Genomic DNA, 26899 nt, shown 5'->3' on the forward strand with positions numbered 1-26899 from the left:
GAGAGGACGCTTCGAGGGAGCCGGGTGAGTATTTTAGTAACAGCGGCCGGGCGCACAGCGGGTGGGAGGGGGGTGGGGACAGGGATCTTTATTTTAAACACGAAAAAAAAAAAGGATTTTTCATATCTTCTCTCTAGCGAACGCTGCTGGAGAGAAGATATGAATGGCGTCTTCAGCACCAGATGCAGGGGACAGCGCTTACTTGTAGCGCTGTCTCCTGCACGGTCCGTGTGGTACCCAGTTGGCACACGGGCGGCACACGGCTGCCGCATGTGTGCCACACTGATGTTCACGGTAAGCACACGGATACACGGACACGGATAATTCCGGTACCGATTTTTCCAGTACCGGAATTATCTGAACGTGTGAGACTGGCCTTAGGCCAAGTTCATGGGAGCGTGATCAAATAACTGAATAGACCGGTGTAACAAATTCTGTATTCTGTTTTCGGCTGGGAGGCATATGTGGGAAATGGGATTTATACGAGCTGTCCAGAACTGGAAAGAAGGATCTGCTTGTATTAGAAATGTGAGCCAAAGTTTACCTAATTTGTACAGAAATGTTTAAACCATTAAATTAGTTACAGCCTCACAAATTATGCAACTGTTCCCTTAATCCCCCTCACAATATATTACCCTTAATCCACCCATGATACTCTACTGAACTTTAAATCCCACCTCAATATGCTACTGTACCACAAATCCCCCCCACTATACGGTACCATACCATAAATTCCCCCATTATACATTATTCTTCCCTAAATAATCCTACAATATGCCACTGTATTCCAAATCCCACGATACTCTTCTAAATTCACCTACGATATACTACTGTACCCTAAATTCCTCCCCCACAATACACTACCCTAAAGTGACCCACAATATACTGACATACCCTAAATCTTTCCTTCCAATGATACACTACAATAACCTAAATTCACCCACGATGCACTACCAGAGCCTAAATCCTTATCTCCCAATACACTTCCGTACCCTAAATTCACCCACGATACACTGCCATACCCTAAATTCACCCATGAAACACAGTACTGTACCATAAATCTCTCCTTCCCACAAATCACTAATGTACCCTAGATTCCCCCCGATACACTACCATAACCTAAATCTCCCATTACTGCAATACAATACCGTACTCTAAATTTATCCGTGATACACTACCATACTCAAAATTCAACCATGATATACTTTTTCCTAAATAATCCTACGATCCTCTACTGTTGCCTAAGTTCTCCTGCGATACACTACTGTATCGTAAAATTCTTGCCCCCATGATACACTACTATACCTTAAATCCCTCCTTCCATTGATAACTACCATACCCTAAAATTGCCCACGGTACACTACCATAGCCTAAATCCCCAGCTTTCCAATACAATACCATGCCCTAGTCACCCATAATACACTACTGTACCCTAAATTCAACCAGGAAACACCACTGTGCCCTAAATCCCTCCTTCCCCATGATTCATTACCGTACCCTAAATCCATCCTTGCCATGATAACTACCGTACCCTAGATTGAATAAATAAATAATAAATAAATAATCTTTATTTTTATATAGCGCTAACATATTCCGCAGCGCTTTACAGTTTGCACACGTTATCATCACTGTCCCAGATGGGGCTCACAATCTAAGTTCCCTATCAGTATGTCTTTGGAATGTGGGAGGAAACCGGAGTGCGGCGCAGTAAGCTCTGGCGGTCTGACGTCCCAGCCAGGCTTGCAGACTGCGCCTGTGCTGGCAGTGCGGCCGCCCACCTCGGGAATCCCTGCCCCGCACTGTGTTATGCATTGTGCACAGTGCGGGGCTAGGATTCCTGGGCATGCGCACTGCGTGTGTCAGCCTGTCACCCACGTCCCCCACCCCCCGCCTTACAGCGTCTTTATACTGTAATCAGCTGATCGTGCCTCCTCCTTCTCTAACTAGCAGTCGCCGGGAAAGAACCAACATTGGCAACTTGCCTGCTAGCTGGTGTGTGTTTTTTCTAGGTGTATTCTTTAGGTGTATGGATATGTTACTAAATTGGTGGCGAAATTTACCCAGCGAGAATGAAAGTTATATACTGATGTGGACATAACTTATACCGCACTGTGGATGCATATTGGTTGTTGGGGGGCATTAGACCACACTGCAGCTGAATATACGGCATATGTGCGGCATAATGCTCCCCAATATCTCCGTATATTCAGCTGCAGTGTGGTCTAATGCCCCCCAACAACCAATATGCATCCACAGTGTGGTATAAGTTACGTCCACATCAGTATATAACTTTCATTCTTGCTGGGTAAATTTCGCCACCAATTTAGTAACATATCCATACACCTAAAGAATACACCTAGAAAAAACACACACCAGCTAGCAGGCAAGTTGCCAATGTTGGTTCTTTCCCGGCAACTGCTAGTGAGAGAAGGAGGAGGCACGATCAGCTGATTACAGTATAAAGACGCTGTAAGGGGGCGGGGGACCTGGGTGACAGGCTGACACACGCAGTGCGCATGCCCAGGAATCCTAGCCCCGCACTGTGCACAATGCATAACACAGTGCGGGGCAGGGATTCCCGAGGTGGGCGGCCGCACTGCCAGCACAGGCGCAGTCTGCAAGCCTGGCTGGGACGTCAGACCGCCAGAGCTTACTGCGCCTGCCCCACAAACATTTACACAGCGCCGGCGCCGGATTTGAAGAGAAAACAGCGCGGAGGGGGCGCCGCCGAAACCCCCTGAAGATGTGAGTGACGGCAGAGTACCGTTCAAGCTGGGGGCTGAGGACCCGCCTCCGTGGACAAAGACCGGTATTTTTGCAAAGTTTCAAAACGCTTTATTTTAGTAATACCTGAACACAAAACTAAAAGAGCCACCTTGTTAGAATGCGGCATTACTGCTGCACAAGGTGGCTCTTTTAGTTTATAACGGCTGCAGGGGGGTGACAGTGGCCCTTTAATATGATATGTACAATACAATACAGTATAATATGGGATGACTTGTAGGAGGGAAGGAACACAGGCAACTGGAACATGCAATTTATCCCATTCGTTGTCTATTACAAAGCAGCAGGAAATGTGCAATTAACATATAAACTGGACAGGAAAAATGGAGACCAGATGGTGATAAAGACAGAGGGCATGCTCACCACTTACAGATTCAGTGCAGCTGTGACGTGCGGTATTAATATAGGATATATTGGCTTTGGATATGTATTTCCTCAATATGAATACATGAATATTGAGTCAGAAAATAAGATACATAGAGGCATCCCCCAGCACCTCCTCCCTCCCCTCTCATTTCTGCTGAAGACTTTGCCTCTTTCTTTAAACAGAAGATTGATACGATCAGGGAAAGCTTTGGCCCACAGAGCCCAATGCCCCTCTTAGCTGCTCAACCCTGTTCCTCTAAAACCAGCTTCTCCACCATGACAGAAGATCAGCTCTCCACCCTCCTGTCAAGATCACATCTCACCACTTGGACCCTTGACCCGCTCCCGTCCCACCTCATCCCTAACCTTGCCAGTCTTCATCCCAACCCTAACACACCTCTTCAACCTCTCACTCACAACTGGTGTCTTTCCCTCATCCTTCAAACATGCCAAGATCACACCCAGCCTCAAAAAGCCCTCCCTCAACTCATACTGCTTCTAGCTATCGCCCGATATCTCTTCTCCCTTATGCCTCAAAACTACTGGAACAACATGTCTATCTTGAACTGTCCTCCCACCTCTCCTCCTGCTCCCTCTTTGACCGGTTACAATCTGGCTTCCGACCCCATCACTCAGCTGAAACTGCCCTAACTAAAGTCACCCATGACCTACTAACCGCCAAGAGCAAGCAACACTACTCTGTCCTCCTTCTGGACCTGTTTTCTGCCTTTGACACTGTGGACACTCCTTCCTGCTACAGATTCTCTCATCTCTTGGCATCACAGACTTGGCCCTTTCCTGGATCTCGTCATATCTAACAGACCGAACATTCAGTGTCTCCCTCTCTCACACAACCTCCTCACCTCACCCCTTGCCTGTCGGTGTTCCTCAAGGCTCAGTTCTAGAACCCCCTACTCTTCTCCATCTACACCTTCGGTCTGGGACAGCTCATAGAATCCCACGGTTTGCAGTATCATCTCTACGCCGATGACACGCAGATCTACCTATCCGGTCCTGACCTCACCTCCTTACTCACCAAAATCCCTCACTGTCTGTCTGCTATCTCGGCCTTTTCTGCTCGCTTTCTAAACTTGAGCATGGACAAAACAGAATTCATCATCATTCCCCCATCTCAATCTACCCCTCCACCAGACCTATCCATCAATGTCAATGGCTGCTCACTTTCCCCAGTCCCACATGCTCAGTGCCTCGGGGTGATCCTCGACTCTGCCCTCTCTTTCAAGCCACATATCCAAGCCCTTGCTTCCTCCTGTCGTCTCAAACTCAAAAATATTTCCCGGATCCACGCATTCCTTGACCATAAAACCACAAAAACACTAGTGCCCGCCCTTATCATCTCCCGCCTTGACTACTGCAACCTCCTATTCTCTGGCCTCCCCTCTAGCACTCTGGCACCACTCCAATCCATCCTACACTCTGCTGCCCGACTAATCTACCTGTCTCTCTGCTATTCCCCAGCCTCTCCCCTATGTCAGGCCCTTCACTGGCTTCCTATTGTCCAGAGACTCCAGTTCAAAACCCTCACAATGACATACGAAGCCATCCACAACCTGTCTCCTCCATACATCTGTGACATGGTCTCCCAGTACTTACCTACATGCAACCTTCGATCCTCACAAGATCTCCTTCTCTACTCCCCTCTCATCTCTTCTTCCCACAACCACATCTAAGACTTCTCCAGTGCTTCCCCCATACGATGGAACTCTCTACCCCAACACATCAGACTCGCGCCTACCATAGAAACCTTCAAAAAGAACCTGAAGACTCACCTCTTCCGACAAGCCTAGAGCCTGCAGTGATCCTCAACCTACTGAACCGCCACACAACCAGATCTACTAGTGTATCCTCACCCATCCCCTGCAGACTGTGAGCCCTCGGGGGCAGGGTCCTCCCTCCTTATGTACCTGTGTGCCTTGTTTTTTGCTCATATTTATTGTATTTGTCTATATTTCCCCCTTTTCACTTGTAAAGCGCCATGGAATAAATGGCGCTATAAAAAATGTATAATAATAAAAAATATTGAGAGGACTTTGGATTAATGCAACACGTGTTGCATGTCCTGTACTATGGCTTTAATGTTAGGTGACTTGTTTTACATGTCCCACTAAGACACAGCTAAGGCAATCTATAGGCAAAAGTGTTGAACAAGGGGTTAACAATGGAAGTTGCCCTGGGTTGGGGCAGGAAATAAAATTCATATCCAGTGGGACTTGCTCCATACATACAGAGCCCGAGGGGATGTCTCATTGAGTACACATGTGGGATACAGAAATGAGAGAATTGACCGAAGTAAATATAAAACTTGCATTGTCACGTCCCCCGCAAAAAATAACATATCGGACTCGAGGGAAGAAAACCACATTATAACCCTTGTTCTGTCTGACCAACAGTTTCTCGTATGTTTTGGCCAATTAAAATTATGACATTAATGTGGATCTATGTTTCTACGCTGTAATGAGAATAATGAATTTGGATAATGTTAGGTTTTTTTAGAGAAGGTGACGGATCCTCCCATGTTGTGTTGAATGTTGTATCTTGGGTTGTTCTGCATGTCATGTGTTTTGTTGTGCTGTGTATTGTATTCTGTTGTGTGTTTTGTTGTGTATTGTGTTCTGTTGTGCGTTTTGTTGAGCTGTAAGTAGTGCTGTGTTCTGTGGTATTGTGTTGTGGGTAGTGCTGTATGTTGTGTGTTATGTTCTGTTGTTGGGCTGTGTAATGTGTTGTGCTGTATGTACTGTAGTGCTCTATACTGTGTTCTGTTATATGTCATGTGGTGTGTTCTGTTGTGTTATGCTTTGTGTGTTTTCTATGTATTGTGTTCTGTCATGTATTGTGCTGTATGTTATATGATGTGTGTTGTACTGTGCTTTGTTCTCTTACATGTTGTATGTTGTGTTTGTTGTTTTGTGCTGTGTTGTTTGTTGTGCTGTATGTCATGTGGTGTGTTTTGTTGCCTTATGCTTTGTTTCTGTATATTGTGTTGTGCTTTATGTTATGTGACATGTGTTGTACTGTGCTGTGTTCTGTTACATGTTGTATGTTGTGTTTGTTGTGCTGTATGTCATGTGTTTTGCTGTGTTATGCTTTGTGTTTCTGTATATTGTGTTCTGCTTTGTGCTATGTGATGTGTGCTGTATTGTACTGTGTTCTGTTATATGTTGTGTTTGTTGTTTTGTGTTGTTTGTTGTGCTGTATGTCATGTGCTGTGTTTTGTTGTGTTATGCTTTGTGTGTTCTCTGTATATTGTGTAGTGCTGTATGTTATGTGATGTGTGTTGTACTGTGCTGTGTTCTGTTACATGTTGTATATTGTGTTTGTTGTGCTGTATGCCGTGTGTATTTTGTTGTGTTATGCTTTGTGTGTTTCTGTATATTGTGTTCTGCTTTGTGTTATGTGATGTGTGTTTTGTTGTGTTATGCTTTGTGTGCTCTCTGTATATTTTGTTGTGCTGTATGTTATATGATATGTGTTGTAGTGTGCTGTTTTCTGTTACATGTTGTATGTTGTGTTTGTTATGCTGTATGTCATGTGTTTTGTTGTGTTATGCTTTGTGTTCTCTGTATATTGTGTTCTGTCATGTGTTGTGCTGTATGTTATATGATATGTGTTGTACTGTGCTGTGTTCTGTTACATGTTGTATGTTGTGTTTGCTTTGTGCTGTTTCTTGTGCTGTATGTCATGTGTGTTTTGTTGTGTTATGCTGTGTTCTCTGTATATTGTGTTCTGTCGTGTGTTGTGCTGTATGTTGTACTGTGCTGTGTTCTGTTACACGTTGTGCTTGTTTTGTGCTGTATGTAGTGTGATGTGTTGTGCTGTGAGCTGTGTTGTGTTCTATTGTGTTTTGAGTTGCGGTTAGGTGAAAGGTGCCCGTTGTGTGAAACACCAGTATAAGTAGTAGTTGTAGTAATGTGTGGGTGGGAGGTGGAGCGCAGATTTTGGTAAACCCAGGGGCTCTGGCTTATGAGGGGGGGCTATATTAAGAATGAATAATAAGATTTGTGGGGATCTCTAAGGGAAGAAGTTGTGACACAGGTCTCTAGTGGTGGTGTGTAAGGGGTGGGGACCCAGATGGGGGTGAACAGCTGGACATGAAAGAGCTGTGTGTCTGTGTTTAAGTAAAACCAGGTGTGGGGGGGATTTTTACTGGAAAGTAGGGAGGGATTGGCAGAAAGTCAGGAATTTGGAGAGAGGGGAAAAAAGAGAGCGAGAGAGATAGAAGTAGTGAGAGCTTAAACACACAGGGTGGGAGTACATGTGAGCAGTCAGAGCATGTAAGACTGTGCAGAAAGGGGGAAAGGAGAAAGGGACAACTCCTGGCAAAGTGTTAGAGAAGGAGGGGAGACAGGCCCACCAAGAGGAAGTGAACAAGGGAGACATTTAGTATTGGGGGAGTGTCCCTCAACAAGAGCGAAGAAGAAACTGTGCAAGAAAGTGAAGGCTGCGCTCATTCATCATAAAGACCTGTAAGTACGCACATCCCTCTGTCTACATTTTCCTCCTCTTCCCATGGAATAAGTCCTATGTATCCTGTGCTCTCTAGCAGCTCCGCATAAATCGTACCACAAACCTCACCTGTAATAGCACGCTTTTTAAGCTATTTTGTAAAATTGGGTGGAACCTTGTAAAATGTAAGTAAATTGGCTAAAATTAAGAATCTCAGATCTACGAGAGCACATTATAGCTGGAATAACTGCGGTATTATAACGTCTCGTAAAGGGACTGACTACACTGATAAAGTCAAGGGTTTAGCTGGTGTTAAACAACCTTTAAGAATTTCACGGTAAATTCCCAACATCGTAAACAGATCCAGAATTTGCCAATTGTGTAAAAGTGATTCAGTGACATCCAACAAAAGATGCTCCGACAAAGTCTTTAAGATCAGGTGCCTTGTCCTTGTATATGCTTCATAAGTTATTTAACGGTGATTGGGTCACACTTCATATATGGATGAATTGAAGGTCTGAGGTCATTATTGTATTTTTGATTTTTTTTGTGTGTGCCATATTAATATATATTCCTATATGAGGATAAATCATGGAGGTGAACGTGGTGCTTGTGTTGGTCCTTTCAGGAATTAATAATAATAATAATAATAAGGATTTCTGCTTCAGAATGTCTTATAGGTAGCTACTATTGTCATTGACGTTCCCTTTATTTCTGCAAATAGAAAAGACTGCGGAGGGGTGTAAATATAGGGCTATAGAAAGTTCTCACAGAGGTTTTCTGAATGGTAGATATTTCAGATAAAGTTGTGACCTCACCAGAAGTCAGTTTCCCACGAAAGACTTCTTGTCCCAAAGACGTTCAAGACATTTCCATCTATAATAATCCGACAGTAGCTGAAATATTTCTTCTACAAATTACAGAAACAGTACAAATATCGCAAAATCCGTTTGGTTCTAGAGGTAAAAAACGCCCAACTTGTCTAAGCCTTCTTTGAGAATGAGCGTGGTCGTGTTCAGGAAGACTACATATGGGTTTCTGTACTAATTTTCATTTTTTTGTTTTCATTTTTCTAGATGATGTATTTCTTTTTACTACTCGGTGTCCTTCTGGTTCCCAGCATCCAACAAGAAACCGACGAGGCAAACACCTTCACGGTAATCTGCCTTCACGTATACCTGTATAATAGAGCTGATGACATGACGGTCACATTAGGTGACAGTTGTACAGGAGATAGCTTAGTTAGAAACACGTGTGCACAACCGTATGAGGTGCACGGGTAGGTTCCCAAACCGTGATCAGCAAATAATACAAAACCCGGCACTCAACTTTGTGGTGTGAAGAAACGAAAGATTTATTATCCCAAATCAGAAAACGTTTCGGTCCCACAGCTGGACCTTCATCAGTAACGTTTACTGGGACAATGTATAGATTCAAGTGGCTATATGGCCTGCCCGGAGGTTGCTACCAATATAGCTACTTCCTGCCAGTTTGTCAATTAAAAAAGCCTCCATTTTTTATTCTTTTTTTGTACCAAATTACTATCTTAACCCTGCTGTTGTCTTCGGTCAAAAATGACCGACTTTGAACTTCAATATTCTTTAAAATATTCAAGATGCGGCTCTGAAACCCGTGGCCGACCGACCCATCCTCATTTAAGTCAATCAACCACAAGTTTCAGAACCGCATCTTGATCACCCCAAAAAAATACCAAAGTTCAAAATCGGTCTCCCCAGACCGAAGACAACAGCAGGGTTAAAGCAAGCCCAATCCCATGATCTAGGGAGAATTGAGCATGGAGGTGAGAGGTGCTGCTTACAATAATCAACATTTTTTTTTTCCTTTAGAAAAGAGGCAGTATGTGAGTTATATGCGACTGTGATTGCTTTTGAGATTTAAAGTCAGCAGTGTGACTACTTCTCTCTAGGCAGAATAAGAATACAAGCTGCCACAAATAGCAGTCTCCATTCTGCTGACGGATCTGTAGTTCAACAGCAATAGGATTCTAATTATCACACGTGTGAATAAAGGAAATATCCATATGTATTTTGGCTCTTAATAAACTATCACAGAGAAAGACTTTCAGTTTAAGTCAGGCAAGCCATTGGACAAGGTGCAATGTATGCTGATAAGTGAAGAAAAAAAAATGATGTTCCAGCACCTATAGTGCTGGCAGAATGCTAATGAGAAGGAATTGTCTACAAAAAAGAGTGTATGGTAAATTACAGAGCATAATAATCAGGAAGGTTCTTATATGTTGGACTAAAGCTGTTTTAGCTTCTTGGGGAAGAGGGCGGCCAGACCATGGTATTCTGCAGGTTTTATGTGAAAGGATAGTTTTATATACGAATAACAGGAAATCAATAGATATTATTCCTTTCCTTTTTACCAGATTTAAAAGGCGACTTCATACACTCATGACATATTTATTGGAAATGTGATCGATGTCTGATCACTGGGGGCCCGCCAGGATAGTTTGTACAATAAATGTGTCAGCGTGAAATATTTTCGTGTTTTTTTGGAATATCTTACACATCTTTTACAGAACCACCCCGCTAATATTTCCAATCCATTGTTCAGATCTGACACACCAGGTCCCCGTCCTTCCTGTTATTTTTTTATCGAGTGTCTATGTGATAAGGTCAGTGAGGACATAACAGAGTCGTTGCCACGTAAAAAGGAAAAGACTGATATTTTAAGATCATTTTAAATGTTTCCATCTTTTCTACTTCCCCGCTTCCTAAGAATCAGAGTTTGCATTCATATCACCATTGGTGTATGTGTGCACTGTCATGTGGAGGGTTTTTTACTGAGTTTTTGGAGAAGAAACTCTCCAAAATCCACCAGTTTTGATTAGCGAAAATTGGAGAGTTTCTGCTCCAGAAACTCAGTAAAGAAAACCTCCCTCAGTGTGAATACACCCCTAAGGGAGCGGAAGCCCTCCAAAAAACTCCTCAAAATGTTTCCAAAACTTGAAGTTTACGCTCCAAAAACTTATGAAAAAAACTAATTGTGAACATGCTCCAAGTGAAAATGGAGGTTTCCACCCAGATATTAATCCTGGTAGTTACAGAAGTTGCAGTGTTGTGTCTTTAAAATTAATGAACAGGAGCAGGAAAGTTTCAGGTGTATTTATGTGTATGACTGGTGGGTGTAAGATAACGCTCCATAGCCTCTCGCCCTGGGGTACAAGGTGCTGCCATAAAAATCGCAAAGGATAATGTAAGGAACACGTATACGTTTTATGCTTACTTGCCACCTTTATGTAAAGGTCCTGGGGTGCTAACGATGGTGGATCCTGTGTTAACTACTGTATATAGACGTGTTACCTTTTATTGTAACCCTGCCAGTGATGATAATGAGACTGCTGAAAATTCACATGCAGAGAACAAAGTGTGAGGGGTCACAGTAGTAACATAATATTACTCAAATCACTCTCTATAGCAGGAGAAAATTAATTCTTAAAGCATAAAGCTATATAAACATACAGGTACCTGAAGCTCGGGGGCCCTACGCAAAATCTCAAACAGGACCCCAACTATCACGGGAAGTGGTATCGGTCATTCTCCAGGGCCGGGGCAACTGCACCCGCTATAGTTCTGTTCCCGCATATATGTTATTCACTATAATTTTTCCCTGTACAACTTTTAGGAGTGCACGGATGGATATGAGTGGGATGCAGAAAGGCAGCACTGCAAAGGTACGGTGTATACGGTATGTCACATTGAGTCGTATGCCGTAAAATACCATTGAGCACCAACCATCCTGATGATGCCCTTCTTCCTCTATTTGCACCTTCTACAGATATTAATGAATGCTTGACCATTCCTGATGCCTGCAAGGGTGAAATGAAATGTATTAATCATTATGGAGGTTACCTGTGCCTCCCTCGCTCCGCCTCGGTGATAAGCGACACCAATACGGACCCTGGGACTGCCGGAGCGCCAAACCCAAACACAGGTCCTGGAGTTGATCAAAGAGAAAACCCGTGTCCAAATGGTTACCAACCGGACTCTCAAGGGTTAGGCACCTGTGTAGGTGAGTGAAGTGTAGAAGCTATTGAGAAATATTCTAAGGATACGCATTAATAAATATTCATAAAGGGGTTGTCTTATAAATAATATAGCCACAGGACAGATGATAAATGTACAGCAGGGGTCTACCTGCCAGGAATGTCGCCAATTCCAAAAATCGGGGTTCCTATGTGAATGGAGTGGTAGTGAGCATGTGCGACCATAAAAAAGGAGTGATGGTGAGCATGTGCGACCATAGGATGAATGGTGCGGTAGTGAGCATGTGTGACCATAGGATGAATGGAGTGGTAGTGAGCATGTGCGACCATAGGATGAATGGAGTGGTAGTGAGCATGTGCGACTGTAGGATGAATGGAGCTGTAGTGAGCATGTGCGACCGTAGGATGAATGGAGCGGTAGTGAGTATGTGTGACCATAGGATGAATGGAGCGGTAGTGAGCATGTGCGACCATAGGATGAATGGAGTGGTAGTGAGCATGTGCGACCATAGGATGAATGGAGTGGTAGTGAACATGTGCGACTGTAGGATGAATGGAGCTGTAGTGAGCATGTGCGACCGTAGGATGAATGGTGCGGTAGTGAGCATGTGTGACCATAGGATGAATGGAGCGGTAGTGAGCATGTGCGACCATAGGATGAATGGAGTGGTAGTGAGCATGTGCGACTGTAGGATGAATGGAGCTGTAGTGAGCATGTGCGACCGTAGGATGAATGGAGCGGTAGTGAGCATGCGCGAACATAGGATGAATGGAGCGGTAGTGAGCATGTGCGACCGTAGGATGAATGGAGCGGTAGTGAGCATGTGTTACCATAGGATGAATGGAGCGGTAGTGAGCATGTGTTACCATAGGATGAATGGAGCGGTAGTGAGCATGTGTTACCATAGGATGAATGGAGCGGTAGTGAGCATGTGTTACCATAGGATGAATGGAGCGGTAGTGAGCATGTGTTACCATAGGATGAATGGAGCGGTAGTGAGCATGTGCGTCCGTAGGATGAATGGAGCGGTAGTGAGCATGTGCGACCGTAGGATGAATGGAGCGGTAGTGAGCATGTGTTACCATAGGATGAATGGAGCGGTAGTGAGCATGTGTTACCATAGGATGAATGGAGCGCTAGTGAGCATGTGCGTCCGTAGGATGAATGGAGCGATAGTGAGCATGTATGACCATAGGATGAATAGAGCGGTAGTGAGCATGTGCGACCATAGGAGTTAAGGCCAAACATGCTCACCAAAGCTCCATTAGCACAAGGAATTTTGATTTTGGACCCCTTGTTTTTCGGATCAGTGGGATTTTCAGCAGGCAGATCATCAACGATCTGCCATTGATCTCTATATCCCCCTAATGAAAATAGTGCAACTGATAACAAGTTGAGTGCAGGGGGGTCGGGTAGGTCTTTTTGGGTACTACGGTATTGCAATTTTCTTGTTAATCTTTAATGTCCCCTCCTCTTTATTAAGGAGGGGTCAGATGATCGCTTTCTCCACATCCAAGATAAACAGTCTGATTATGCTGATCAGAGTTCGATCAGAGTGACATCAGTTTTTCTGGAATGTATAGCGAAAAATAAAAAAGTTTCTGCACCTTCTCCATTATGTTAGTTCTTGAAAATCGGACCTCACTTGGATGTCATCTGAGTGTGGTCTGATTTTATTCACGGACCCACAGACTTTCATTACCTATTTTGATTTGACACTTGGGTCACAATTGGACAAGTCTCTGATTTTTTTCCACGGAGGAATATCATAGGTATGAGTGTGATCCGTGAAAACAACGGATAGCACTTGTCCGAGCGGTCATGTGCACGAGCCCTTATTGTTATTGATCGGTAGGGATGTGTGAGCGGACACTGGCAGATGGCAGCCACCACTTAGTGGCTTTATATGAGGGTTGGAAATATTTCTGGGTTTTTTTTCTCCAGATGTAAATGAATGTGAATATGAAATGGATGACTGTCTTCCCAGCCAAGAGTGCGTAAATATCCCAGGCGGGTTCCATTGTAAGTGTCCGGAGGGCTACAGGAAGATTGGAAATGAGTGTGTAGGTGAGTGTAACCCTGCGCATGCGTCATACGACCTCCGCAGAAGGTGGCCGATGTATTCATATTATAGTGCTAGGGCCAAAAAGTCAAGATCCAGATGCTTCCTCATCTACGTATAGAATGGAAGAATTGTGGATCGGTCGATTCCACAATCCCTCCAGATGTTACGTTTTGATTTTTGGAGTCACACTGAATTTGTTTTTAGTTGAAACTCTCCAAACTCCTCACCCCAAAAAAAAACTCTTGGAAAACTTTTTCAACTCATTTCTATGGCAAAACCACTTTAATCATCATATGCAAAGTTTTTCTAAACTTTTAGTTTCTTGAAGAGGTTTTAAAAAACTCTTGGGGAGAAAAATAAGAAAGCACTTGTCGCTTCTTTGAAGTGGGATTCTTACGGAAATCAGTCCAACCTTGGCACCGTCCAATTAAAAGACTACAACTTCAGGACCAAAAAAAAAAACGCTTTTCTAACACTCTTCAAAGTGAGGAAAACAAGAACTCTTCTAAAAACACTTGAAAAAAGGAGTGTTTTTTTTGGTTGAAAACATGAGGGTGTTTTTTTTGGCTTTTTTTTTAAACTACTGGAAAAAAATCAGTGTGAACATAGCCTTATATAATTTATATGTATCAATACAGCACTAAACATTAAACATAATAAAATGTGAAAATTCTGTTTCATTATAAATATTACATTCGGGGAAACGTTTCCTTTTCTTGTATTAATATTGAATAATTCTGTCTATTTTCTATTGCCCTGATTTAAAATGATAATTATTCCCTATTTTCCTGCTTGACTCCAGACATTGATGAATGCCGCTACAGATACTGTCAGCATCGCTGCGTGAACTCGCCTGGATCGTTCACCTGTCAGTGTGAGCCGGGATTCCAGCTGGCATCTAACAACCGCTCGTGCGTGGGTAAGGACGGGATTGAGAACAGATTTAATTAACAAAATAAAATACTGTAATAGGTGCTTATTAAATGGAGGTGGACCTCTCCATCACCTCCATATCGGGGGCCAATCCTTCATTCCCCAACATCATCTGTCGGAGGGGAATCAGGAGGCCGCCATACACATCGGCTAGTCGGTCGGTCTCGGATTTTTGTTTTTTTCATAGTGATGATATATTTAGTCCAAAAAGTGTGTTTTTAACCATTTAATTGAACAGAATCACTAAAATAAAGACGCTAATCCTTGTATTGTCACATACAGATGTCAACGAGTGCTCCATGGGCGCGCCGTGCCAGCAGCGCTGCTATAACACCTATGGCACCTTTCTCTGCCGCTGTAATCAGGGCTTTGAGCTGGACAATGATGGGTATACCTGCAACGGTACGTACTGCAGATCCACATTATATACATCACCATTGAGGAGAGCGTTCGTCATTGAATAAACCTAGGTGTTTCCACCCTCCTCAGGTCCAGCGCTGCATCTCTGCCACTGTCCTAGTCTCAGCGGTGAGGCCAATGCAAACACCATTGGCTGCAGTGGTTACGTGAGCTGTAGATTTGACGTCACCACTGCAGCCTGTCTCTGAGACTCAGTGTTGGACCCGGGGAGGGAGAGCAGTACATGAGTTTATTATTTAAATCTAGTGGAAGCCGATGAGGAGGGAAAAGGTATTTTATTCTGAGCCCCCATTGCTTTAGTATTTTCCCACAATGAATGCATATACTGGTAATTGAGAGCTAATGAGCTGATTTTTTTTCTTCCAAGTTACATAAAACGATGTTTTTCTTAACATCAGTGATTATTAATGATTGGATTTTACTGTAGACATCGATGAGTGCAGTTACTCCAGCTATTTGTGCCAGCATCAGTGTGTGAACGAGCCGGGGCGCTTCTCCTGCATTTGCCCAGAGGGATACCAGTTGTTGGGGACTCGTCTGTGTCAAGGTGAGGCTCTTCGAATACATAATATCTCACGAGATACCAGTCATTTCCAATGGCATAAAAAGCCGATCACATTGTGACAACATCTTTGTGTATGTCCCCTTAATGAAGAGCATTTCCAAATATCAAAAAAGGGGAAGGTCACATGGCGGGGGCATGGTTACTTATCTTCTCTGTGACAATTATAGGGTTAATAATATGTACGAGCGATTAAGTTTCATGGCTCTGATCGGGGTATTAACCCTGAACATGTAAGAAAGACTTTACTTCTTGCCACTTTATACCCGTATTTCAGGAAAAAAAAATTCCTGACATTGCTGAATGCCTGTGGCTGCCTGTCACCTTCCTCCAGCCGCAGGCATTCAGTATGGTGATGGCTACGGTACGGGTATACTGGGGAGATCACCCCTCTCTCGGCCTTCTGCCTGTGCCCTGGCCATCGCTCCTTCCCTGCACTCAATTGTTTTCATGGCGGCGCCGCCCGGGACAGGAGCAGAGGAGTTGTAATCAGCTCCCTGTTCTGCCGGGAACTCCAGAGCATGCAGAAGACATCGGACATCACAATGCAGTGACGTCACCACACCATCCAGCGCCCACTGCTGCACCAGAAGGAAGAGGAGACAGAGCTACACTGGACAAGCAGACTGGATTAGGTGAGTATAAGCTTTTTTTTATAATTCTATTATTTTCCCAATGAATGGAGGCTATTATACCTAGGGCCTGTGGGGACATTCCAAGAGGGACTGGCTATGGGGACAAAATGGGGCTGTGGTGACATCACAAGAGGGGCTGGCTGTGGGGATATTACAAGGGGGGCTGGTTATCGCTGGCTATTGGGACATTACAAGAGGGGCTGGCTATGGGAACATTACAAGAGGGTCTGTGGGCACCTAACAATAGGATGACCATACCGTATTGGGTGCTGTGGTGACCATACTGTGGGGATATTATACTGTATACAAGGGGCTGTGGGGCCATTATACAAAATCGGTGACTGAAGGGGCATAATACTTAATAGGCAACTTTGGTGCCCATCATACTGTGTAGGAGGACAGTGTGAGTAGGGGGTACAGTTTAGAGCAGGGGTCCCCAACTCCAGTCCTCAAGGCCCACCAACATGTCATGTTTTCAGGATTTCCTTAGTCTTGCCCAGGTAATAATTGCATCACCTGTGCAATACAAAGGAAATCCTGAAAACATGACTTGTTGGTGGGCCTTGAGGACTGGAGTTGGGGACCCCTGGTTTAGAGGGGACAACATGGTGGGCAAGATGAGGACATAGTGTGAAATAGGAGCAAAGTATTAAATATGGAGAGAGGGCATTGTGAAATGGGGGCACAGTATGGTAAGAGATTAGGATGGTGGGGGACAGTGTGGAGCTATAGAGAGTGTAGGGAAAACACATGGCATAGGCTGTGGTTCATTGGGGCACACAGTGGGGCAGTTATAGCTGATGTCAGACATTGGGGCGGTTATACCTCATTAGAGGGAACCTGTCACCTGAATTTGGCGGGACCGTTTTTCGGTCATATGGGCGGAGTTTTCGGTGTTTGATTCACCCTTTCCTTACCCGCTGGCTGCATGCTGGCCGCAATATTGGATTGAAGTTCATTCTCTGTCCTCCCTAGTACACGCCTGCGCAAGGCTAGCCTGTAGACACAATATACAGATTTTTTTTAGTACGCTTTGATGCCAGGATTGAGCGTTTTTTTGTTTCTACATTTCTACATAATATCAGATGGTAAGGTATCTTTCATAGGTTCCACCATAAGTGTTACTGAAGATTCCAAGAACTAGAGATCCGTGATCACAGTCATGGCAGCGGATTATCTGCTGTATGGGACGGAGTAGGTCATTAAGTCCCAAAAGTGACTCCAGTTGTCGATTACTTCTAGAAATAATATGCAGACATGTAATACAGAACAGTCCTACACTGATCCCATTGCCGGTGATTCCCAGCAGCGTTTCTTGCGCTGTCAGATGTTCCTCTTGTGTGTTTGTATTTCACAGCAACTGCAGAAATAAATCTTCACTGTTTAAGAACCTTTGCCATGAAATGCTGTATAAATAGACTTTTTTTTTATTTTTTACTCTCTAATATGGCTGAAAAGCAAACACTGCCCTTGCTCTCGGCTGGATTGTGGTCTTGTTGGCTTCTGTGCTTAAATAGCTTGCCAGAGCAAGCATGACACAGATATGCATGAGCGAGCAGAATCAAACCATAGCACAGCGCTAAGTGAGACGACTGATGTGGGAGACTGCAGGAAGCCTCAGATCCCAGCCTGAGGGACACATAAAGACCTGGTAGTCTGAGAAGTATGAAGTTCTGTATTAAGTGCTTGCAGTGCATATCTACTATATAATTGTCTAAGGATCACTTCCATCTGTCTGTCTGTCTGTCACGGATATTCATTGGTCGTGGCCTCTGTCTGTCATGGAAATCCAAGTTGCTGATTGGTCGTGGCAAAACAGCCACGACCAATCAGCGACGGGCACAGTCCGGAAGAAAATGGCTGCTCCTTACTCCCCGCAGTCAGTGCCCGGAGCCCGCATACTCCCCTCGAGTCACCGCTCACACAGGGTTAATGCTGGCGGTAACGGACCCCGTTATGCCGTGGGTAACGCACTCCGTTACCGCCGCTATTAACCCTGTGTGTCCCCAACTTTTTACTATTGATGCTGCCTATGCGGCATTAATAGTAAAAAAATGTAATGTTAAAAATAATAAAAAAACAAAAAACCTGCTATTCTCACCCTCCGTAGTCCGCCGAGCCGCTCGCGCCTGCCGCCATCTTCCGTTCCCAGCGATGCAGTGCGAAATTACCCAGATGACTTAGCGGTCTCGCGAGACCGCTAAGTCATCTGGGTAATTTTGCAATGCATCCTGGGAACGGAAGATGGCGGCAGCCGCTCGGCTATTGCCGGAGCTTCGGTGGATCCCAGGGGTGAGTATGTAACTATTTTTTATTTTAATTATTTTTTTAACCGGGATATGGTGCCCACACTGCTGTATACTACGTGGGCTATGTTAGATACCACGTGGCTCTGTGCTGTATACTACATAGGCAATATACTACGTGGCTCTGTGCTGTATACTACGTGGCTCTGTGCTGTATACTACGTCGCTGGGCAATATACTACGTGAATGGGCAATATACTATGTAGCTGGGCAATATACTACGTGTCTGTGCTGTATACTACGTGGCTCTGTGCTGTATACTACGTCGCTGTGCAATATACTACGTCGCTGTGCAATATACTACATAGCTGGGCAATATACTACGTGACTGGCCAATATACTATGTGGTTGGGCAATATACTACGTGACTGGGCAATATACTATGTGACTGGCCAATATACTATGTGGCTGGGCAATATACTATGTGACTGGGCAATATACTACTTGACTGGGCAATATACTACGTGGCTGGGCAATATACTACGTGACTGGGCAATATACTACGTAGCTGGGCAATATACTACGTGGCTGGGCAATATACTACGTGGCTGGGCAATATTCTACGTGGGCTGTGCAATATACTACGTGGACATGCATATTCTAGAATACCCGATGCGTTAGAATCGGGCCAACATCTAGTTGTATATATATGTATATACTATATTGTGCGATATACCAGAACGTGGGCTGCTAATGGTCAGAAAGAAGAGATGCCCAAGATAAATTAGATAAAATAATTACATATATACACCACCAGAGTCCCTCGAAGTGCTTTCATTAATATATATCGTGACAGAGTCACTGGTAATGTAATAGAGGGGAGATATGTTTCACTGCGCCTAATGGCGTCCGTGATATAAAATCCAGAGTTCTAGTCCCTCCAGCACAGTGTTGCAAGGGTTAAGTTAACGTATGTAATGTGCTGTTTTATAGGAGGACATTCATAGGGCGGGTGGGAGAGTATTCCCCCATATCTCCACCTACAGAGCCTGCACCACTGTATGCTGACAGGACCTTGGTAATGTCACAGTCACGCGTTTGAGGACTCACATGGTCTGGGCTTAAATGGCTGAAGGAAAGAGCTTTCAGTGTTCAGTATGTGGGCCTGGAGAAGGAGCACTCAAGGAAAGTGTGGCATGGTCATGTGAGGCTGAACAGTGTGTGTTCTGCCAGCCGAGAGTGGGAGGGACCCCGATTACAGAAAGACTGTGTTTGTTCTGCCACCATTTTGTTTTGTCTTCCTGTTTTGCCCAGAGGACTGTATTTTCTTTATCACACCTTGGTTTATGCTGCCTACAATAAATCAAAGGAAGTTCTTAAAGCCGCAGTGCACCCATGTCTCTGCCTCCATGTGCAGCCACTCTACCACTATATATATGTACACAGTACAGACCAAAAGCTTGGACACACCTTCTCATTTAAAGATTTTATATCTTATATATATATATATATACACATTATGCCGTAATTTATTTTTTTTTGCCTGACTCTCACTGTGAGGGAGTAAGTTTTCCTTCCCGGCTTATGCCATAAATTAAGTGGGTCCTTAAGGAAGGGGTACAGGAGACTGGTGCCTTTGAAGCTTTGTACTCTATAATTGCAGATTATTATTTGTAGATTGTAAGCTCTCCCGAGCAGGGTCAGGTTGCTTTAATTATTGTATTATCTTTAATGTTAATTATGATTTGTGTATGAACTATTAAACTGTAAAGCTCTGCAGAATATGTTGGCGCTATATAAATAAAGATTATTATTACTATTGCTGTGTCTTAGGGCTGATTCAGACATCAACAATTATTCTCGTGTGCATAAATGGTTCGAGTTTCATCAGAGTTTTTGATCAGAGTTTGGTCAGTACTAGTTTTTTACCATCAGAGTTTTCTGAAAGTTTTTCTCAGATGAAAAAAAAAACCAAAAACTTCTCATATCAACAAGAACGTGAAAATCCGAGAGCACACGGATGGCAGACGTGCGCGGATTCATTACGCTGGGGCCTTAAGACCAGTACCACCTATACTGCTCTCATGGCAGTTCTGCATGAATATGTATGGCCACGTTCACACGTTCAGTATTTCCCATCAGTATTTGTAAGCCAAAACCAGGAGTGGAACAATCAGAGGAAAAGTATAATAGAAACACGTCACCACTTCTGTATTTATCACCCACTCCTGGGTTTGGCTTACAAATACTGGTGGAAAATACTGACCGAATACTGAACGTGGTCTAACAGAAATATATGTACAAGGGATACCTAAAGCTATAATGCTATTTGTTCCAAAATGCCCATTGTACGGGAACGTAACTGTGCACTGTGACTGCAGCACACGCACTTCGCTTGGTGCATTTATGTAGTTGATGCTTCATGGGCAGTGAAATTGGCATTAGAAGGGCACAAATGATCAGCCAGTGGCGAGAAAACAAGTCCTACACAAATGTACCTTGTACAACTCATCCATAACCTGGAGCAGACAGTCATATAAATTTACTCCAATTACTGGAAACATCAGACACCTTCACAGATGTCTCCTAGACAATTCCATCAATCTCACCCCGAGAACTCGGGAGAATCCAGTTCAAGGTTATTTTGATTTCTCTCTCATTGGCGCTGATACTTTTTTACCCAGACCTGTTCTTTGTTACTTTTGTCATGTGTTTGACTTTTATCCCTCAATTTTATGAACAGATATCAATGAATGCGAGACAGGAACCAACACCTGCACAGACCAACAAACCTGCGTCAACTTCCATGGAGGCTACCGCTGCGTGGAAAATAACCTTTGTATTGAGCCTTATATACAAGTGTCTGACAAGTGAGTCTTTACGCTAAGAGATCGTTTTCAAAAAAGGCAGTGCGTCGTCTTTACAGATTATACAGCGGTTCCATTTAAACCCTTCCCGACGTATGGCAGACTATTACGTCATATGTCGGGTTCCTGTCTTTGAAGCAGGTTCAGAGGCTGAGCCTGCATCATACCCAGCAGATGATGGCTGTGACATCTCATAGGAGATCGCAATTTTTACTATATACTGAAAAATTGTATTATATAGTATGACAAATGATCAGCACGTTCAGGTCCCCTAAAAGGACTAACAAATAAATCTAAAACATTAAAATATATATATGATTAAAAATTGAATACCCCCCCCCCTTAAGAATAGAGAAATACAAAAAATGTTTAAACAATAAACACGTTTAGTATCACTATGTAAGTAAAAGTCCGATCTATCAAAAGATAAAATTAATAAATCTGAATAGTAAACAGCGTAAAGCGAAAAAAATGAATGCCAAAATTGTGTATTTTTTTGTAATCTTCGCAGTATTACAAAGAAGTACAACATAGGTCGATCGAAATGTCGTATTTACCCCCAAAAAGTATTAATAAAAACATGGCACTGTTTTTAGGGTAACTGCAGAGAATGTGAATTTTCCTTGGCTGCCATGCTTGATCCTGTCCTTTTGTATGTAACCTCTTCATTATTCTTTTGAACCCCCATTTTTTAATTTTTTTACTGCACAGATGATTTAATTGTTACAATATCAGAGATTTTAATTCTAAAGTGAAACTTTGGTTTTATATTGCAGCCGATGTATGTGCCCGGGCAGCAACCCGCTGTGCCGCGATGAGCCTGGTTCAATATTGTATCGGTACATGAGCATCACATCGGACCGCAGTGCACCCTCCGACATATTCCAAATCCAGGCGACCAGTGTGTATCCCGGAGCGTACAACACCTTCCAGATTCGGTCAGGAAATGAGCAGGGTGACTTCTACATTAGGGTGAGTGACACATGATGGCACAGTGGCTTATTATTACACAGTCGGATTCTCTCTGCATTTGCTTTTATATCTGTATACATAATAAAATCACACGGACAAAGCAAACAATAAGAAAAAAAATACCTGCAGGTTATGCACACACTTGCAGTCATTTATTGTTAAAAAAATGTAATTGTTTTATGTATACAGCTCATGTGCAGACCTATATGTCTCCATGAATACAGACATCAAACAAACCCTAAGTGTAGTCTTCTCAAACTTGCATTGGATTTCTCTAATGAAGGCTCTTCCTATGTCTTAGGCCGGCGTCACACTTGCGAGTTTTACGGACGTAAGAGCGCAGAATCTACGTCCGTAAAACTCGCAAAAAATACGGCACAATTATTCTCTATGCCCCTGCTCCTATTTGCCGTATTTTACTGATCAGTATTATACGGCTTTCTACGGCCGTACAAAATCGCAGCATGCTGCGTTTGTCACCGTACTGCGCAAGAAATACGCCAATGAAAGTCTATGGAAGCGTGAAAAATACGGATTACACACGGACAAGCAGTGTGACTTGCGAGAAATACGCAGCGCTGTTAGAGAGAAAAGCCGGCAATTCAGTGCGGTGTACAGTAAAATCACACTGACAGCTTACAGTCCAATAGGTAGAATAAATGTGTACACATAGAATAGGTATATATATATATATATATGTCAGTGAGACACATATATGTATATATATTAATATTTATTCCAGCGCTATACAGCTTGAAAGCCGGTAATTCCAATACCGGCTTTTTCTTTCTCCTTCCTAAAACCCAACATGATTTGAGACATGGTTTACATACAGTAAACCATGTCTTCTCTCCATTTTTTTTGCAGATTCCACACTACTAATGTCAGTAGTGTGTATCTGCAAAATTTGGCCGTTCTAGCTCTTAAAATAAAGGGTTAAATGGCGGAAAAAATTGGCGTGGGCTCCCGCGCAATTTTCTCCGCCAGAGTAGTAAAGCCAGTGACTGAGGGCAGATATTAATAGCCTGGAGAGGGTCCACGGTTATTGGCCCCCCCCTGGCTAAAAACATCTGCCCCCAGCCACCCCAGAACAGGCACATCTGGAAGATGCGCCTATTCTGGCACTTGGCCACTCTCTTCCCATTCCCGTGTAGCGGTGGGATATGGGGTAATGAAGGGTTAATGCCACCTTGCTATTGTAAGGTGACATTAAGCCTAATTAATAATGGAGAGGCGTCAATTATGACATCTATCCATTATTAATCCAATTGTAGTGAAGGGTTAAATAAAACACAAACACATTATTTAGTTAGTTAGTTAGTAAGTAAGGCCGAAAAAAGACATTTGTCCATCCAGTTCAGCCTATATTCCATCATAATAAATCCCCAGATCTACGTCCTTCTACAGAACCTAATAATTGTATGATACAATATTGTTCTGCTCCAGGAAGACATCCAGGCCTCTCTTGAACCCCTCGACTGAGTTCGCCATCACCACCTCCTCAGGCAAGCAATTCCAGATTCTCACTGCCCTAACAGTAAAGAATCCTCTTCTATGTTGGTGGAAAAACCTTCTCTCCTCCAGACGCAAAGAATGCCCCCTTGTGCCCGTCACCTTCCTTGGTATAAACAGATCCTCAGCGAGATATTTGTACTGTCCCCTTATATACTTATACATGGTTATTAGATCGCCCCTCAGTCGTCTTTTTTCTAGACTAAATAATCCTAATTTCGCTAATCTATCTGGGTATTGTAGTTCTCCCATCCCCTTTATTAATTTTGTTGCCCTCCTTTGTACTCTCTCTAGTTCCATTATATCCTTCCTGAGCACCGGTGCCCAAAACTGGACACAGTACTCCATGTGCGGTCTAACTAGGGATTTGTACAGAGGCAGTATAATGCTCTCATCATGTGTATCCAGACCTCTTTTAATGCACCCCATGATCCTGTTTGCCTTGGCAGCTGCTGCCTGGCACTGGCTGCTCCAGGTAAGTTTATCATTAACTAGGATCCCCAAGTCCTTCTCCCTGTCAGATTTACCCAGTGGTTTCCCGTTCATTGTGTAATGGTGATATTGATTCCCTCTTCCCATGTGTATAACCTTACATTTATCATTGTTAAACCTCATCTGCCACCTTTCAGCCCAAGTTTCCAACTTATCCAGATCCATCTGTAGCAGAATACTATCTTCTCTTGTATTAACTGCTTTACATAGTTTTGTATCATCTGCAAATATCGATATTTTACTGTGTAAACCTTCTACCAGATCATTAATGAATATGTTGAAGAGAACAGGTCCCAATACTGACCCCTGCGGTACCCCACTGGTCACAGCGACCCAGTTAGAGACTATACCATTTATAACCACCCTCTGCTTTCTATCACTAAGCCAGTTACTAACCCATTTACACACATTTTCCCCCAGACCAAGCATTCTCATTTTGTGTACCAACCTCTTGTGCGGCACGGTATCAAACGCTTTGGAAAAATCGAGATATACCACGTCCAATGACTCACCGTGGTCCAGTCTATAGCTTACCTCTTCATAAAAACTGATTAGATTGGTTTGACAGGAGCGATTTCTCATAAACCCATGCTGATATGGAGTTAAACAGTTATTCTCATTGAGATAATCCAGAATAACATCCCTCAGAAACCCTTCAAATATTTTACCAACAATAGAGGTTAGACTTACTGGCCTATAATTTCCAGGTTCACTTTTAGAGCCCTTTTTGAATATTGGCACCACATTTGCTATGCGCCAGTCCTGCGGAACAGACCCTGTCGCTATAGAGTCACTAAAAATAAGAAATAATGGTTTATCTATTACATTACTTAGTTCTCTTAGTACTCGTGGGTGTATGCCATCCGGACCCGGAGATTTATCTATTTTAATCTTATTTAGCCGGTTTCGCACCTCTTCTTGGGTTAGATTGGTGACTCTTAATATAGGGTTTTCATTGTTTCTTGGGATTTCACCTAGCATTTCATTTTCCACCGTGAATACCGTGGAGAAGAAGGTGTTTAATATGTTAGCTTTTTCCTCGTCATCTACAACCATTCTTTCCTCACTATTTTTTAAGGGGCCTACATTTTCAGTTTTTATTCTTTTACTATTGATATAGTTGAAGAACAGTTTGGGATTAGTTTTACTCTCCTTAGCAATGTGCTTCTCTGTTTCCTTTTGGCAGCTTTAATTAGTTTTTTAGATAAAGTATTTTTCTCCCTATAGTTTTTTAGAGCTTCAATGGTGCCATCCTGCTTTAGTAGTGCAAATGCTTTCTTTTTACTGTTAATTGCCTGTCTTACTTCTTTGTTTAGCCACATTGGGTTTTTCCTATTTCTAGTCCTTTTATTCCCACAAGGTATAAACCGCTTACACTGCCTATTTAGGATGTTCTTAAACATTTCCCATTTATTATCTGTATTATTAGTTCTGAGGATATTGTCCCAGTCTACCAGATTAAGGGCATCTCTAAGCTGTTCAAACTTTGCCTTCCTAAAGTTCAATGTTTTTGTGACTCCCTGACAAGTCCCCCTAGTGAAAGACAGGTGAAACTGCACAATATTGTGGTCGCTATTTCCTAAATGCCCAACCACCTGCAGATTTGTTATTCTGTCAGGTCTATTAGATAGTATTAGGTCTAAAAGTGCTGCTCCTCTGGTTGGATTCTGCACCAATTGTGAAAGATAATTTTTCTTGGTTATTAGCAGAAACCTGTTGCCTTTATGGGTTTCACAGGTTTCTGTTTCCCAGTTAATATCCGGGTAGTTAAAGTCCCCCATAACCAGGACCTCATTATGGGTTGCAGCTTCATCTATCTGCTTTAGAAGTAGACTTTCCATGCTTTCTGTTATATTTGGGGGTTTGTAACAGACCCCAATGAGAATTTTGTTACCATTTTTCCCTCCATGAATTTCAACCCATATGGACTCGACATCCTCATTCCCTTCGCTAATATCCTCCCTTAAAGTGGACTTTAGACAAGACTTTACATAGAGACAAACCCCTCCTCCTCTCCGATTTTTACGATCCTTTCTAAACAGACTGTAACCCTGTAAGTTAACTGCCCAGTCATAGCTTTCATCTAACCATGTCTCGGTTATTCCCACTATGTCAAAGTTACCTGTAGATATTTCTGCTTCTAGTTCTTCCATCTTGTTTGTCAGGCTTCTGGCGTTTGCGAGCATGCAGTTTAGAGGATTTTGTTTTGTTCCAATCTCCTCACTGTGGATTGTTTTAGAAATGTTCTTACCTCCCTTCTGAGTATGTTTTCCTGGGTCGTCTTTGTTCGAGTCTAATGTTTTTCTTCCCGTCCCCTCTTCTTCTAGTTTAACTAGAATTAAAATTAAAATTATTTTAATGAAATAAAAACAATGGTTGTTGCAGTATTTTATTCAACGCCCAATCCAGTCACTGAAGACCCTCGTTCTGTGATTAAAAAAACATAATAAACCAACAATATACTTACCCTCCGCAGATCTGTAACGTCCAACGATGTAAATCCTTCTGAAGGGGTTAAAACATTTTGCAGCAAGGAGCTGTGCTAATGCAGGCTGCTCCTCGCTGCAA

The 26899-nt window shown here is 43.1% G+C and overlaps 1 protein-coding gene across 2 annotated transcripts in view; it reads left to right on the forward strand.

Annotated features, from left to right (window-relative positions):
- The first annotated feature begins 2560 nt into the window (after nt 1-2560).
- The window catches only part of EFEMP2 (EGF containing fibulin extracellular matrix protein 2), a 34265-nt gene continuing 9926 nt past the window's right edge, over nt 2561-26899 (forward strand). The window contains exons 1-10 of one of the 2 annotated variants that reach the window (XM_069739992.1): nt 2561-2809; nt 8691-8771; nt 11266-11314; nt 11419-11652; nt 13572-13694; nt 14495-14611; nt 14908-15027; nt 15473-15592; nt 21232-21358; nt 22132-22327. In XM_069739992.1, the coding sequence (XP_069596093.1) occupies nt 8691-8771; nt 11266-11314; nt 11419-11652; nt 13572-13694; nt 14495-14611; nt 14908-15027; nt 15473-15592; nt 21232-21358; nt 22132-22327 (1167 nt within the window). In that variant the 5' untranslated portion in view covers nt 2561-2809. Of the gene's footprint in view, nt 2810-7391; nt 7635-8690; nt 8772-11265; nt 11315-11418; nt 11653-13571; nt 13695-14494; nt 14612-14907; nt 15028-15472; nt 15593-21231; nt 21359-22131; nt 22328-26899 lie in introns of those variants that run through there. The other variant, XM_069739991.1, reaches the window with a different exon arrangement.

The sequence above is a fragment of the Ranitomeya imitator genome, chromosome 9 (assembly GCF_032444005.1).
Source record: "Ranitomeya imitator isolate aRanImi1 chromosome 9, aRanImi1.pri, whole genome shotgun sequence".
In the NCBI taxonomy this organism is placed as follows: Eukaryota; Metazoa; Chordata; class Amphibia; order Anura; family Dendrobatidae; genus Ranitomeya; species Ranitomeya imitator.